The 15079-nt window shown below is 40.7% G+C and overlaps 1 protein-coding gene across 1 annotated transcript in view; it reads left to right on the top strand.

Moving 5' to 3' along the window:
* Nucleotides 1-15079, top strand: part of NEK10 (NIMA related kinase 10) — a 214046-nt gene that overhangs the window by 47241 nt on the left and 151726 nt on the right. The window contains exons 7-14 of the mRNA XM_052000279.1: nucleotides 2892-2933; nucleotides 4487-4565; nucleotides 5129-5196; nucleotides 5585-5664; nucleotides 6765-6851; nucleotides 8449-8673; nucleotides 13278-13417; nucleotides 13748-13809. Coding sequence (XP_051856239.1) covers nucleotides 2892-2933; nucleotides 4487-4565; nucleotides 5129-5196; nucleotides 5585-5664; nucleotides 6765-6851; nucleotides 8449-8673; nucleotides 13278-13417; nucleotides 13748-13809 — 783 coding nt within the window. The remainder of the gene's footprint in view (nucleotides 1-2891; nucleotides 2934-4486; nucleotides 4566-5128; nucleotides 5197-5584; nucleotides 5665-6764; nucleotides 6852-8448; nucleotides 8674-13277; nucleotides 13418-13747; nucleotides 13810-15079) is intronic.

The following is a 15079-nucleotide window of genomic DNA, read 5'->3' on the forward strand; positions in this document are numbered from 1 at the left end:
GGAGGATCCTTTGTGTCCATCTTCTCGGTTTAGAATCCGAGCCTTTGGTCCTTTTCTCTTGAATCCAAACCATACTCTTTCCCCTGTTCATTAGAATAATTTCTTCTTAGCTTTTCCGATATGTCAGAAGTGGAGGTCAGATGATACTCAGTTTTCCTCCTCCATCATGCACTGCCCAATAGACGGTCACCAAGAATCCAGAGACTTCGGCAATCGTCGTCTTTCTCTCTGCCTCCTCTCCTCCCATCTCTTCTCTCCCTCTTCTTTGTTTTCCCTCTCTCCTCTCTCCCTCTTTCTTCTCTCCCTCTCCTCCCACTTCTCCTTTCTTTCCCTTTCCATTCTTTCTCTCTTCCTTCCTTCCTTCTCCCTTCTCTCCCTCTCCCTTCTCTCCTTCTCCTCCTCTCCTTTCTGTCTCTATCTCTGTCTCTCATAATCAAGCCAAGAATATGTTCCCCTATTCAGTCTACCATTGAGAGATGAAAATTGTCACTGAGTCAAGTCACAAATTTCCCGACGACTCTGCTTTTGTCAGAGAGAGCTCCACAAGCTCGCGAGGTGGTCGAAGTCTCCTATTATTACAATTCATCCAGTAATCCAGTAACCACTTGTTTCATCAAGTTTCTGTGCCAGGGTTATCATCTCGTAACCAAACTCACATTAACTTTGCAAAGAAGTTAGAAAAAAAAAAAGTAACACTGTCATAGGAAGGGTGGTCTGTAGCCTACTGGTCCTCTGACAGTGTTACTTTTTTCCCCCCCGACTCTAGTATTCCTTACCCAAATGCAGTTTTCTAAGGGGCTTTATCAGTTCTGTCCTTTTGAGTAAAATATCTTTCTGAATAAAATTTCAAGTTTGAGTTTCAATCTTGCAAAATCTCAGGGGCCAAATTTGTCTTTTTGCAATAGGATGTCTCTTTATGACCCATATTTTGTGCATTTGCAGATAAATATCTGCCATCCTAGATTTCCCCGACTCTTCATTTTGTGAATTTTGTCTCGTGTCTGTTATTCTTCCTCTTTGGGCTTCCTCCATGTGGTACCAGAACAATGTTGACAGATTTTTCTGTCTGAATCCTTGTTCAGTTTAAAGTCGTCTGTAGCACATTTACAAGGCCTGAGGAACAGGAGTTATTGTTATTGTTTTTACTGGCCCTTCTAAAGTTCATTCCATTCTTGCCAAGAACCTCTTATGACTGCATTTTAAAGAATTAATATTAGAAGGAATTGTGATGTCATTAATTTTTTAACCAAGCAGATTATTTGGAAACATGAAAGCATTTCCCAGCTTCCTTATTGTTTCCTCTCAAATATTGCATTAATTGATCTTTCTAGTCTTATATGCCACCTTTTGGCCAGTTTTAAAAGAGCAAGGAAATCCTTAATTTGAATATGTCACTTGATAGTTTATATGAAAAAGCAAGAGACTTTTTTTTTGTCTCCTTTCTCCTTAGATTTCTATTTCTCTTTCGTTATTCATTTATTTAAAACTTAAATACAAAGTGGAAAAAGAAAAAAAAAACACCTGTTATGTGCATAGTAAAACATAGGATTCAAAATATAAAGCAATAAATTTCCATTTCAAGAAAACTTATATAATAAATATTATACACATTGTCTTCAGTGCTTTCCATCTTTTTGTTATGTTCTCTGTTGTGCACTTTTAACTTTATTCTTTTCTCCCCCTTCTTTCCCTATTCCCCCACCAAAAAAGGTTACAATTATGCCTTGAAACATGGGTGTAGTTATGTATATATATTTATTTGTGTATATATAGATTACACATATACATATATACATAAACATATTTACACACATGCATATACTTAGACACCTATGATCATACACATATACATTCATATGTATCTATGTAAAACCAGACTATGCTTGTTTGTCCTGGTTCTCTGAAGGTGGATAACATCTTCCTTTATAAGTCTTGCCATATTTTTGTAACTCCACCAACTCTTCATTTCCTACACCACAGCAATATTCCACCAACCTTATTCAGTCTAGTGATTCTCACAAGTCAAAAATTTCTCCCTTTGAAATAAATGATTAAAAACTCTCTAATCTCTATCTTGCCTCAGTTTTTCCGGCATTACAAAACAATATTGATGAATATGGTTGACATGTTGTGTTATTTTCTTTATTTTTCTTTTGATGGCATTTATTTTAGTTTAGCTTTGTCTGAGATCATGATTACTGTTTATTATGTAAAAATAAATTCTATTCCTAATTTTTATTTTATATTTGTGTTTCTCTTATTTTCTATCCATTCTATCTTCTTTATTTTACTTCTCTACACTACTTTGCTCTTCTATTTCTTAAACTACCCTTGCTCCAAGGATCCCTCCTTTATTCAATTCCTTGACCCTTTTCCCTTGCTCTCTTGTTTCTTTCTGAATTTAGAAGATTTTTTAAATAAACTTCCAAATGTATATGTTGTTCCTTCTTTGTTCCATTCTTGTTTTTATATATATATATATATATATATATATATATATATATATATATATATATATATATATATATATATATTTCTTTATCCTACCCCCTTATCTTATTCCTTCACCCTCTTATTTCTTTTCCTTTGCTTTGTTCTTTAAAAGACATGTTAACATAATATTGCTATTGTGATCAAATTGAATAAACAGAATGGTTATGTAAGCTCTATTTTGGAGAAGAAGGTATATTTTCTTCCCCTCATCATAAAATGTCATCTCTTCCCTGTGATGCTGGGAATGGACATTTAGGTTTTGTCGTATTCCTATTGTGGCATATAAAAACCAACTTCTTTGAAGTGGGCAAATTATGGCTCCCTTTTCCCTGGGTGGCCTTTAAATAAATTTCTATTCCTCATGAAAGTTAATGTTATTTTTTTTTTACTTTTATTAGGAAATACTCCATAACTTGGGTGGGATTGAAAATCTAGCTCAGGTAAGAGATCTTGCCTTGTTCTTGTGATTGTTTGATAGTTTGGTGTTCTAGAGGCCAGTGGTCAGTGAGTACCCCAGAAAAACCCAGTCCAGGCCTGCAGTCCTGGAGAGCAGGCCCCATTGTTCCCTTGGCCGCCCCTGGGGCATCAGGTGTGGCTTCCAGTCATGCAGGCTCCTCTTGGAGGCAACACCCAGGACTTTTTGTTCTGGTTAATTGGATTGAAAAATCCTGCCAGTGGAAGTTAGAAAGGGTATAAAAGGTCATGTATAATTTAGTTTAGTCAAGGGGAGAAATATGAGGCCTCCTGGCAGGTTAGGTTCCCGTTTATTTCTTCAACACAAAATCTGAGAAAAATAAAAATGAAAAAAGGCCCCAAACTCATAAAAGTGGCAGTATTTTTATAAAAATAATGCGAAGTAATCAACGATGAAAATTGGACAGATGCCCTTTTAGTTTATCACTTGTGGGCTGGAGAGAGCAATTAGGCAAATGCTTTGGTTAAAAACAAAATACTAAACAAAAATCCCAGATTTGAGAATGCCCCTTAATCCGTTGTATCTTAGTCTCCTAAATTTCCTACCCAAAGTTTGTTGCTCGTTTATTACTTTACTGGTGGTCCAGAGGAAACTAAATGCCTTCTGAATCACCCAGGAGAGAATAAATTATGTTCAGCAAAGTATTAGTATTAAGTATATTTTATGAGACTTCTTTGACCATAATCCTCTCAAGTATGAAGAATATCAAATTAACCAATCAAATTAATGCCAAAATTGCAGTTGACTACACTGGGAAATTCATTTCGTTGTTAATTTTTTGAAGTTAATGTCTGACATGATTTTGCTCATTACAGAGCAATATAGTATTTTTATCAGTGCTATCTCTCTCTTGATCCTCACAATGACCTTGCGAAGGAGATGCTCTTGTAAGCCTCTTTTTACAGATGAGGAAACTGAGACCCACCTTGCTAAAGTTTCCCCCTGGCACAAAGCTCACGTGAGGAAATGTCACGAAGTAGGCTCTTCCTAAAGTCTTCCTACTTTGGATGGGTCAATATGGGGATTTTGAGAATATAAACATCCCCGTATCATAGCTGTAAGTCCTCTGCCTCCTTATTCCGCCTGTCTCCATTCATTCTGTGACACGCGCCTGCTGCCATGATATTAGATCTGAAACTTTGAGTTTTACTTCATTATGGTGAGTGGAGAGGGAGGTGATGTTTGGTAAAAAGATTTGGATTTGGAGTTTGGGTCAGGGTTCAACTCCCAGTTCCACCCCGTCCTGTCCTCTCGGTGAATGTGGGCCAGGGCACTCCCCTCTGTAGGCCTCAGTTTCCTCATCTGTAAAATGGTAGAGACATTCTAGATGCTTTCTAAGGTCTGGCTGGGAGGCCAGAGTCCTGGGAACTGAGAAGGAGCCTTCCCTGCTGCTGAAGGACCCGGCTTGCTGCTTTGTGACTAGGGGGTGACCCCTGGAGTCCATGTGGAAAAGTGCACGAGCTCTTCGGGTGGCTGGCCTTTTCAGGAGCTGTGCTCTTTGTTTGGTCTCACCCACAGTACATGGAGATCGTGGCCGACGGCTACCTGGGCTACGGAGAAGAGCAGCATAATGCCGACAAGCTGGTCAACATGACGTGTGAGTGCTGTGGTGCATGAGAGCCGCCTCTCCTCCTGCTTGGGCCCAGCCTTCTCCCTCTCTTTCCTCAGAGATCCTGTCTTACTAATCTTGGTCTTTGTGCAATGTGAGCTCCTCAAAGGCCCAGGCTGGTTTTGTTTTAACTTGCATGTTCATAGTCTCTCACATAGTACTTTGCACACAGTAGGTGTTCTGGGTGGGGGGTAGGGGGAAGAGGCCTTTCCTGCCCATCTCCACAGACTCTCACCTTCTGATTGTTGGGAGGTGTGACATTCAGCTCCTTAGAAAACAGTGTCTGGCTGGGCCGGAGAGGGGCTGCCCCACTCCCCCACCCCCTTTTAAAGGACGGATAGCCAAAAAAGGGAGCGGTCATCTGGAGAAGTGGGGGGGGGCACCCACACTATTATAGGGGTCCTTCCTGCACCCACGGTCTGTGAGGGATCGCCTTCCCTCAGCTCGCTGCCCAGCAAAGTTCCTCCTGTTTAGAACGTGTCCCCGTGTGGCCCAGGGCCCATCTTGGTGGGGGTTGGGAGAAGCCCACTTTGATTTCCTTTCTCACGCAGATATCTTTCAGAAACTTTCGGCCGTCAAAGATCAGAGAGAATGGGTCATAGCGAGCGGAGCACACAAGGTAAGAGCTGTGTGACAGATGGCCGGACTTGGCTCCCGGGATATGGGAGGAGGCCGGCTTTCGGTCCCTGGGCTCCCCCCTGTGGAGGAGGCGTCTCAGGTCTCTCCCGTCATCCTTGGGTGCGGGCAGGCGCCTCGGTCCTCCTCCTGAGGCCTCCGGCCTGGCGGTCCTGGGCAATCTCTTCCCATCCTCTCTCCTGGCCAAAATTGGGCACGTCCAGCAGGCAGGAAGAAGAGGTGCCCGCCCCCATGGGAAGGAGAGCATTTCAGGGTAGCTGGGCGTCTGCTCAGTGGTTCACGATGTTCTGGAGAAATGATAAGAAAGAAAAGCTCGTGCCAACCCAGAAACACTTTGTGGCCTCTGATTTAGAAATCTGATTGCTTTTCAGACATTAGTGAATTTATTAGGAGCCAGAGATACAAACGTTCTGCTGGGGGCCCTGCTCGCACTTACAAGTTTAGCTGAAAGGTAAGTTTCTTCGGCTGTACTTGTAACTCTGCTATTTCCACCATCTTGGTCCTAGCTATGTCTGCTGCTGCTGCTTTTTCTTTGAAGTATCCATTCCTTCTTCCTTAGTCTTCATTTTGCAGATGCCCCCCACGGTACAGTCACAACATGCTAGTTACTTTAAAAAGAATCCTGGGGCCATCTAGGTGGTGCAGGAGCACCCCTAAAGTTGGGACCTGAGTTCAAATCCAGCCTCAGACACCTCCCACTCACTAGCTGTGTGACTGGGAAAGTCACCTAAATAAATACTTAAAATATTTAAAGAGGATCCTGCGCCAAAGTGATTTCAACTAGAGGAGCTCATTGCCCTGGAAGGTTTTTCTCTCTCAATGGAATTGTCTATAGTATGAACAATTTCCCCCCATTTCCAATGGTTTTTAAATTGCTGCCACCCTTCTTTGAAAACTACTTTCCTCCTTTTCTTCAAGTGCATGTTTTTTTTGGAACATCTTTGAAGAAGATTGGACAATTTTTGAACTTCACTTCATCCTGCTTTTTTCCTACTTCATTTTATTTTTTCTTGCATTGTTCTTTCCTTTTTCTGATGTTGGGGGGGTATCACCATCATTGCTATTTTTAGAAGTGAGAATCCATGGGTAGAGAATGTTGCATATTGTGGTAGATTTTTTTGATATGTTGGTTAGTTTTGCTGATTTTTTTCCCTTTTTGTTTTTAAAAAATGTTTAAAGGAACGATTCTCTGGGAAAGGGATGGGGAGGGATAGAGGAGAACATTTAGATGATGTAAAAACAAAAAGATACAGCAAAAATCTGTTAAAAATATAAAAAGAGTGCACGGGAAGCTCCAAACCATTTTCTAAACCATTATGTTTTGTAATTTCTAAATCCATGTGTGTCCTAATGAAAGAAGGAGAGACAGGGCTCAGTCAGAACCCTTTGAATTATGGAGTTTCCATTTTGTGATTCCTTGAATCTCTCATTCTCTGTGGAGCTTGTGAGACAGAATCTTTACCCTGAGAAAGTGTGGGGGTCCCAACAGTGAAGGAAGTGGAGAAAGGTGGTGAGGATTTGGGGTTGTGCCTGAGATTTCGCACTTTGTAGTCCAGAATGTAGGGAGAAGATAAGTGAGCTCACCATCGTAGAAAACCTGCTGATGATCCTACATGAGTATGACTTGCTTTCGAAAAGGTAAGCGGAAGACAAACTTGCATTTTTGATAGTTTATTTTGTTTTCCTCTTAAAACATGCTGTTTATTTAACATTGGGAAATTAAAGTGATATGAAAATTCTGTTTCATGTACATGCAGGGAAACTTGCACAAGAGAAATGTACGATTTTAATTGAATTAATTCATCAAATTTAGTTTAATTAGTCAGATACATTGATTTAATGTAAGCGCCTCCTGTGAAGTTACCCTGCCCAGTTATGGGTGCAAACGAATACTTTCCATCCGAAGCCCACCATGTCATGATTGTCCCAGAAGGAACCTTTGGGATTTTTTGTCCTGGGCCCTCATTAGTGCACATGAACTGAGCCTGAGAGACGAGAGGACTTACTCAAGTTCGTATACATAGTGGCCCCCATTGTAGTATGCCCTGGGCCTCTGCCAGGGAGCCTTTCTCTGGGAAAAGATGAAGTCAGGCGGCGTGTTCTGCGTTTAAGCGATCAGGAGCTGGTCGAGCCATTGGAGAAGACTACCGTCCGTTGTTAAGAGGCTTTAGTAAGTGAGGAGGCTCAGTGACTGGAAAGCTCCCTTGTGTGGGTCACCTCCTCTGACCAGGCTGTAGAAGGAGGCCTCGCTGTCGTTTGTTGGCATCTCCTGAGAACCACCGCCATTGAGATGTTTCTGTCGATTTTCTGCCTGCTTTCTTCTCCTTTGGAAGATGTACATGCATGGAGGAAGCCCTTGCTGTTTGTTCAGAAGGATGGCTCTGGGATGGAGAAGGAAGCTCTTAGGGATCCTGCGAACTTCCTTGCTCTCCCCCCTCTTCTGGGGGAGGTCACCATCCCAGCTGCTCATCTTGCATCGGACACGGGGAGGCTTTCATGACCTGTACTTCTAATGCCACATTCAGGGCTATTTTCTTGAAGGTGTTTCCAAAGAATGTTCTTGGGACAAAAGAAAGATTTACAGAAATAATGATGATGACAATAATAATGATGATGATAATAATGATGATGAAGATTATGCTAACTAGCATTCTTCTGACCTCTTCAGTTTCTTTGTTTGTGGGATGGGTACAATACAAAAGTTGATATGGAAAGAGAATTTTGTCAGTTGCCAAGTGTTACGTGTTTGTGAGCTTTTAAGTGCTTTGCAGCTATAAATTGGTCTCATTATTCCTATTTAAAACACAGGTCAAATCCCTTCTGCTCCCTCTGGAAGCACGCTTCATTTCACTAGTCCACACTGATCCAGTTAATTTGAATTCCACTTACTCCTTAATTCCATATTGCCTTCCATATGCATATACATCTCCTCTCCCTAACTAGATTCTAAGTTGTTCGTGGGAGACGATCATATCTTGTATTTTTGTGTCCCCATTTAATTCCAGCATATGGTAGATGCTTATATATGTATATATATATATTTTGTTTGAGGATAAACCACTAAAGGAATCTGTTACTGAGATGGTGTAATTTCTTGATAATGCATCCTAGTGGGAAATGCTCCAGTAATTGTGTACTTACGTGGTAATGAATCACAGCCATATCTAGATTGTAGTTTGATGGGTGGCGGGTGCTTTCCCCTTTGGTTCTCAGCATGTGCCGTCTTTCCTTTCAGACTAACTGCGGAGCTGCTGCGCCTCCTTTGCGCTGAATCCCAAGTGAAGGAACAAGTGAAGGTATATGAGGGCATCCCCATCCTGCTCAGTCTGCTGCATTCAGACCACCTGAAGTTGCTCTGGAGCGTGGTGTGGATTCTGGTCCAGGTGTGCGAGGACCCCGAGACCAGCGTGGAGATCCGCACGTGGGGAGGCATCAAGCAGCTCCTGCACATCCTCCAGGGGTAGGTCCATCTGGCCCGCTGCCCTCGGGCGTCTAGGTGTTGTCCCTCGGGTGTCCCTGGTATCCATCCTCTGGCTTCCTGCTTTGTCCTTGCATTGAGCAGAATTGCGACTCTCTCAGAGTCTGCATGTCAGGCCTGCCTTTGCCCCACTGGATGGTGGCAGGGATTAAGAGTCTCTCGACTCTTAGGGTGAAGGGTAGTAGTCCATTTGGATGCAAGAAATCAGCTCCTTAGCAGATGGCAGAAAAGACAGATGGATTTGGCTGCAAGGTCGGTGTAAGTCAGCAGTCTGGTCTGGTGACCACAAAGCCAAGTGGCGCAATGGATAGAGCACCAGGGCTGGAGTCAGAACTCTGGCCATTGACACTTTTTATCTCAGTTTCCTCCTCAATAAAATGAGCTGTAGAAGGAAATGGCAAACACTCTGGGATCCGTGCCAAGAAAACCCCAAATACAGTCACTGAGAGTGAGATATGGCTGAAAACGCAACACCAGCAATGACATGAATATACTTTTAGGCGGCACTAATTGAAACAGAGCTTCTAATAACAAGGGGGTGATAGTTTTTGCCTTGGTGAGATTCCTTCTGAAGGATTATGATCAGTTCTGGGTATCCCAGCTTAGGAAGGATACAGGTAAGCTACAGAGGCTCCAGATGCCAACAGCTCAGGTGTGAAGGACCTTTAGTTCTTTGCATGTGAGGATTGATGGAAAGAAATGGGAATATTTAGTCAGGAGAAAACTTGAGGTAGAAGTAGGGAATAGTATCTGAACAGGGATTAGGCTTCCCATTTTGGACCCAGAGTGCAGAAGGTTAAATGACTAGCAGAAAGTCACAGAGGTCAAATATCGGTTTGATGCCAGGAGGAACAATTTTGTAGTAGATAGTGCTATCCTCAGGGGGAATGGTCTGGTCACGTTGGAGATCTTTGTGTCGAGGTTGGTTGACCATCCCTCAGATATATGCCGTCAGAAGCCTTTTTTCAAGTATGGTTTGGACTAGCTGGCAACTTTGGGGCCCTTGCGACTCTCACCTTCTGACCCCATTTTTGGATTTTCAGCTCTATCTCTTAATGGAAGTCTTCTCATAGAAATAAGATGTGAAATCTTTGTAATCCGGCTTTAAGAGAGAGAGAAATGATAACTTCCTCAGAGGGCACACATCACCGGCATGTAGCTCTTTTTTATCTGCTGCCTTGATCCTCTGGTGAAAGTTATTTGATCTATGAGTTATCTTACTCTGCCTGTGTGAAGAGTGGCATTTTTATGGTATCCCACTATATTAAAAATAATCATTTTCCTGTAATCATTGTGTTTTTATATGAGGAATCATCGAAATTGATCTCTTTTTAGAAGAGATTTCCAAGTATCTAGCTTATCAACACTGAATAAATTACTAATATGTATTACCTTATGCATGTCAGTCCACGAGATCCTGTCATCAATTATGTATTGGTGAAATTCAAAGATCCTGAGATGCTTTTTCCACCATAGATCCATTACCTGCAAATGGGAATATCTTTAATCATTTTTCCATTATAATTCTCATCTTATAAAAATATGAATGCTATATTAGACATTTGTTAAGCTGTATGTCTATTAAAGAATCCAATGACCCTATAAGCTATGATAGTGGGACAGAACAATTTGTTATGAGAGTCAAATTGGAATTCTCTTGAAGTACATTACCATATGGCTCCTATAATTTGCATTTTGGTAGATCAGAGCACTCAATAATTCAATTCGGCAAACATTTAATAAAATCATTTCCACTCTCACTTTCAGGAGAGTACTATTAACTATTATTATTATAAAGCGTATTGTGTGGCCATGGCATAATAATTCATAGTTAACTAACAGTATTTCTTCTTGAAAGCCTTTCTGGTTATGATCCTACATCCCCTAAAACTCTTATTAATTTAACTTAGGCAGCTCATCAATACCGAGATGATTGGATGCTGGTAAATCAATACTACTCAAGACTCTATTCTCTCTAGGTATATTAAGAAATCAGATGATATAAAATAGTCTCTGAAAGAGTATCTTAAGATATACAGACAGAATTTAGATCTATTGTAGTGATTTGGCTAATGTTTCTTGTGAAAAAAGAATATGAAATTACATTTCTTTGCAGATTCTTGTTTGTTTGAATTATTGTATTATATTTCATTCCGAGTTGTGACGTTAACTAGTGCCAGTTTAAATTTTTCTGTTTTCAATAATTTACATAAAATGCAGCCTCTTCATCAGCATATTTTCTGAATTAATTTCTTATATTCAACTTGATTTTTTTAATGTTCATTCATTGTATAGAAGGTAGACTGCCTTTGGTGGCTTTGAAGGCTCATCTTGATTCTCTTTTTGTGTATAGTGTTAAATTGAATTCAAAACAGGGATTTTCTTTTTCTGTCTTTTTCTAAACAGTAGACTTCCTCTGTTTTTAGGTACATTTCATGAAGGGGATCTGGACTTTGGATCTCAAATTTGTAAAATATTTATTTAATAAAAGGAAAGGCAATGAGCTCTATTATAGACCTGTTACATTTGAGATATCTCCAGAACATCCAGTTTGAAATGCCCAATAGGCAACTAGTGATGTGAGATTAAAACTGACGGGATACATTGGGGCTGGATAACTGTATCCGTAAGCTGTCAGATAAGGATGATAAAACCATGGAAGCTGATGAGAGTATAATAAAAAGAGACGAGTGGGGGGACCTAGAAGAGAGAACTTAGGTAATATCCACAGTTAGGGAATATCACATAAATAGAAATCCCATCAAGGAGCCTGAGAAGAAACAGTCAACGAGGTAGGAGACCAAGGAGAGAGCAGTGTCAGAGCAGTGTCATGGAAACCCAAAGAGACAAGAGTCCTGGAGAAGAAGGTGGTCAGCAATCTCAAAAGTAACAAAGGTGACAAGGAGAAGAGAAAAATGAATGGCATCTTTGGCAATTGAGAGTGTCGGTGACTTTATAGTAAATGTAAATGCAATTGTGAGGGGAAGATGGCGAGTTTGTATTGGCTTGTTGCGGGGACATCAGAGTAGACATGTCCTAATGACAGGTGGAAATGGGAATTTAACTTGAATGGTAACTGGTGAGTGGTTGGATTCAGAGACTCATCATCATAAAAATAATTGGTGACCCCCTCAGAAAGATCATTTCACTGGTCCACAGACCATGAGGAATCTAACAAGAGAGCCAAGAATTGACCAGGTGATGAGTAGTTGGAGGCAGAGAGTGGATAGTTACACGTGGGAGAAAAGGAAAGTACCAGTGGTGAAGAGAAGAAACTTTAGGAAGAAGGAGGACTGTGGTAAAGGGGTCAGGAAGAGTGTGGACTGAGAACAACTTTTCTTGATTTGGGAGTTGCTGGCCTAATTAGTGCAGTTCTATAGAAGGAGGAGGTGGACAGCAAATAGAATTAAAAAGGAAATGAGTGGTGAGGAAATGGAGAAAGGGCATGCTATTTGAGAAGTTTGGTAATGAGGAGGGAGAAGTAGATAGTGAATAAAGGGGTCCAATGAAGGGATTGTTTCCTTCGGTATGGGGGATATGGATTCCTATTTGAAAGAATGGTACCAAAGGAATAGGGGAGATTGAAAGTAGATGTGAGGAAGGGCAAGAACAGTATTAATCAGGCTTCCAGAAGGAATAGTCAGAGGGTTGGGGGGGAGGGGAAAATTCACAGGGATATAGGAGAGTAATCCTCCCTTGAGAGAGAAGGAATGGAGATATAAAAAGACCCACCCTTGAACCAGATGACTTCAGTTTTCCCTTTCAAGTCAAAGGAGAGGTGGTAGATAAGAATGGTTCCATATCAAAGGCTTCCTGATTAAATGAATCTGGCCAGGATGAAGAATGGTGGACAGCAGTTCTGAACCATTCTTTTATTTTTTAAATAATATTTTGCTTTTCCTCAGTTACATGTAAAAACAACTTTAAACATTTGAAGTTTCTTTTTTTAAAAATAGTATTTCATTTCCCTCCATTTACATGTAAAAACAATTTTTAACACTTGAACAGTGCTTTAAAAATATTTTTTCCCCAATTACATGTGAAACTAATTTTAACTTTTCATTTTTATATTTTGAGTTCTAGATTCTATCCATCTTTCTTCTCTTTCCCTCCTCCCTGAGACAGTTAATAGTCTGATCTAGGTATATATATATATATATGTGTGTATGTGTGTGTGTGTGTGTGTATATATATATATATATATATATATATATATATATATAGTCATATGAAACTTTTCCATATTGGTCGGTTTGTGAAAGAATACAAACAGGAAAAAAAAGGAAGAAAGACAGTGAAAAAGAGTATGCCGTAGTCTACATTCAGACATTCTCTGGAGGCGGATAGCATTTTTCATCATGAGTCCTTTGGGATTTTCTTGGATCATTATATTGCAGAGACGAGTTCAATCCTTCACCATTGTTCATCATGCAATATTACTATTAGGGTTTGCATCATTTTCCTAGTTCTGCTTACTTCTTAGTGCTCAGTCCATGTGAGTCTTTACAGGTTTGGCCGAACAGTTTTGTAAGTAGTGAGTCCTTGCAATCGTACTCCTCTGCTCATATTTGCATTCTGTTTTTCAGAGACAGAAATTTAGTTTCTGATCGTTCTTCCATTGGAAGCCTGTCTAGTGCAAATGCAGCAGGAAGAATCCAACAGCTTCGATTGTCAGAAGATTTAAGCCCTCAAGAAATACAAGAAAATACCTTTTCTCTTCAATCAGGTACAAACAAATCGATGAAACAATTATTGCCGACGAGGAGTTCGCACACTGCTGGGGCAGTACGCCTAAGTATGTGCAGAATGCATACTAATAAATACACAGCGACATCAATACAGGGTCACTTGGGGAAAAGGCCACCAGGAGAGGAGGGGGGGGGGGGAAAGGCTGTGCTCGAGTTGTGAATTGGAGGCAGAGCGTTTCCGATCTAAAATTTGGGGTTGGGATAAAATGACTTTAGTGAAGAGTTTTTGGCTGTCAGTAATAAAATGTGAGTCATGATGCTGGTAACCCTTTTTGCATATTCAGTCTCTGTGGTCTTCTTCCTTACAGCCTGCTGTGCTGCTCTTACTGAACTGGTGCTTAATGACACAAATGCTCACCAGGTTGTACAGGTAGGGGTCTTCTAAATCGGGAGACGGGAGGATGATTTTTACACATTTCACAGATTTGAGGATACGTTGATGCTATTTACGCAGTCATTTCCATATTCACTGCCCCACACATTCAGCAGCACCCATTATCTTCTAATGGATTTTATTTAGAAAAATAAATACACCCTTGACAGACACCAAAGAGAAGAAGCAGTTTCATCCGATGAATCCTTCTTCCCTCCCTGCTGTTTGAATCGGCATTATAGAACGACTCATTGCATTTTCCTTATACATTTTCCCAAGTTATTTTAGTTAGAATTACGCACGTGCAAGGACTGGTTAGAAAGTAAGTCTGTCATGTTAGTTGCAGCTGTATTTTGCAGAGTAGAGTAATATTTGTAGTAACAGTATTGTACTTATGTGTTGAACAGGACGAAGTAGATTGACTTTTACTGTCACTAAGGTGGCACTTGTTAAAAGTAAATACTGTCCTAGAATTAAGCTTCAGATAATATTTGTGCTATTTGATTTTTTTAGATTGGGAAAAAAAATTTCCTTGTGGGAATTTACCATCAACTTATTAAAATTAGTTTAGAGAATATTCTCAATCAAAAAGTGAATGATTTGGTAAGGAAAATATCCCCAGTGGTCCCGTGCAAAGTGAAAAGCCAAATTCTAACTGAGGAACTTACATTTCACTTGACATTGACAAATTTGGCTTGCATTGTGACGATTACACCTCCCCCCAACCCCAGTACATGTTGATTACATGGAAAGCTACCAGGATTTATGGGTCGATATCTACCAAACCATGGCTTTTGGGCCCCAACGGACGTGTTTCTTTTTAACAGATACCTTTCAGGGCACATTAGATAAAAACAAAAAGGCGCTTCAATAAATAGTATGGCCCCATAAGGCTAGGTGGAACAGTGGATAGAGGGTCGAGCCCGGAGTCCAGAAGGCTGAGTTCAAAAGCAACCTCGGACACTTAGTGTGTGACCCTGAGCAAGTCACTGCACCCCTGTCTGCCTCAGTTTCTTCACCTGCAAAATGAGCTGGAGAAGAAAATGGCAAGCCACCAGTATCTTTGCATCTTTGCACCTGTGACAGGAAGCGGGATTCCTGCTGGGAAGTTAATGGATGGGCTCTTAGACCGAATCAAGGAAACACTTCCTTTCTTGCTCTTTGCTGCCATCTCCTGGCAATGTGCTGTAATACTAATCCTGACCCAACCTACTAACATCCCTTTGGATCAGAAGCCTGAAATCTGTCCAGTTACTTTGGGATGCAA

The sequence above is a fragment of the Antechinus flavipes genome, chromosome 5 (genome assembly GCF_016432865.1).
Source record: "Antechinus flavipes isolate AdamAnt ecotype Samford, QLD, Australia chromosome 5, AdamAnt_v2, whole genome shotgun sequence".
Taxonomy (NCBI): domain Eukaryota; kingdom Metazoa; phylum Chordata; class Mammalia; order Dasyuromorphia; family Dasyuridae; genus Antechinus; species Antechinus flavipes.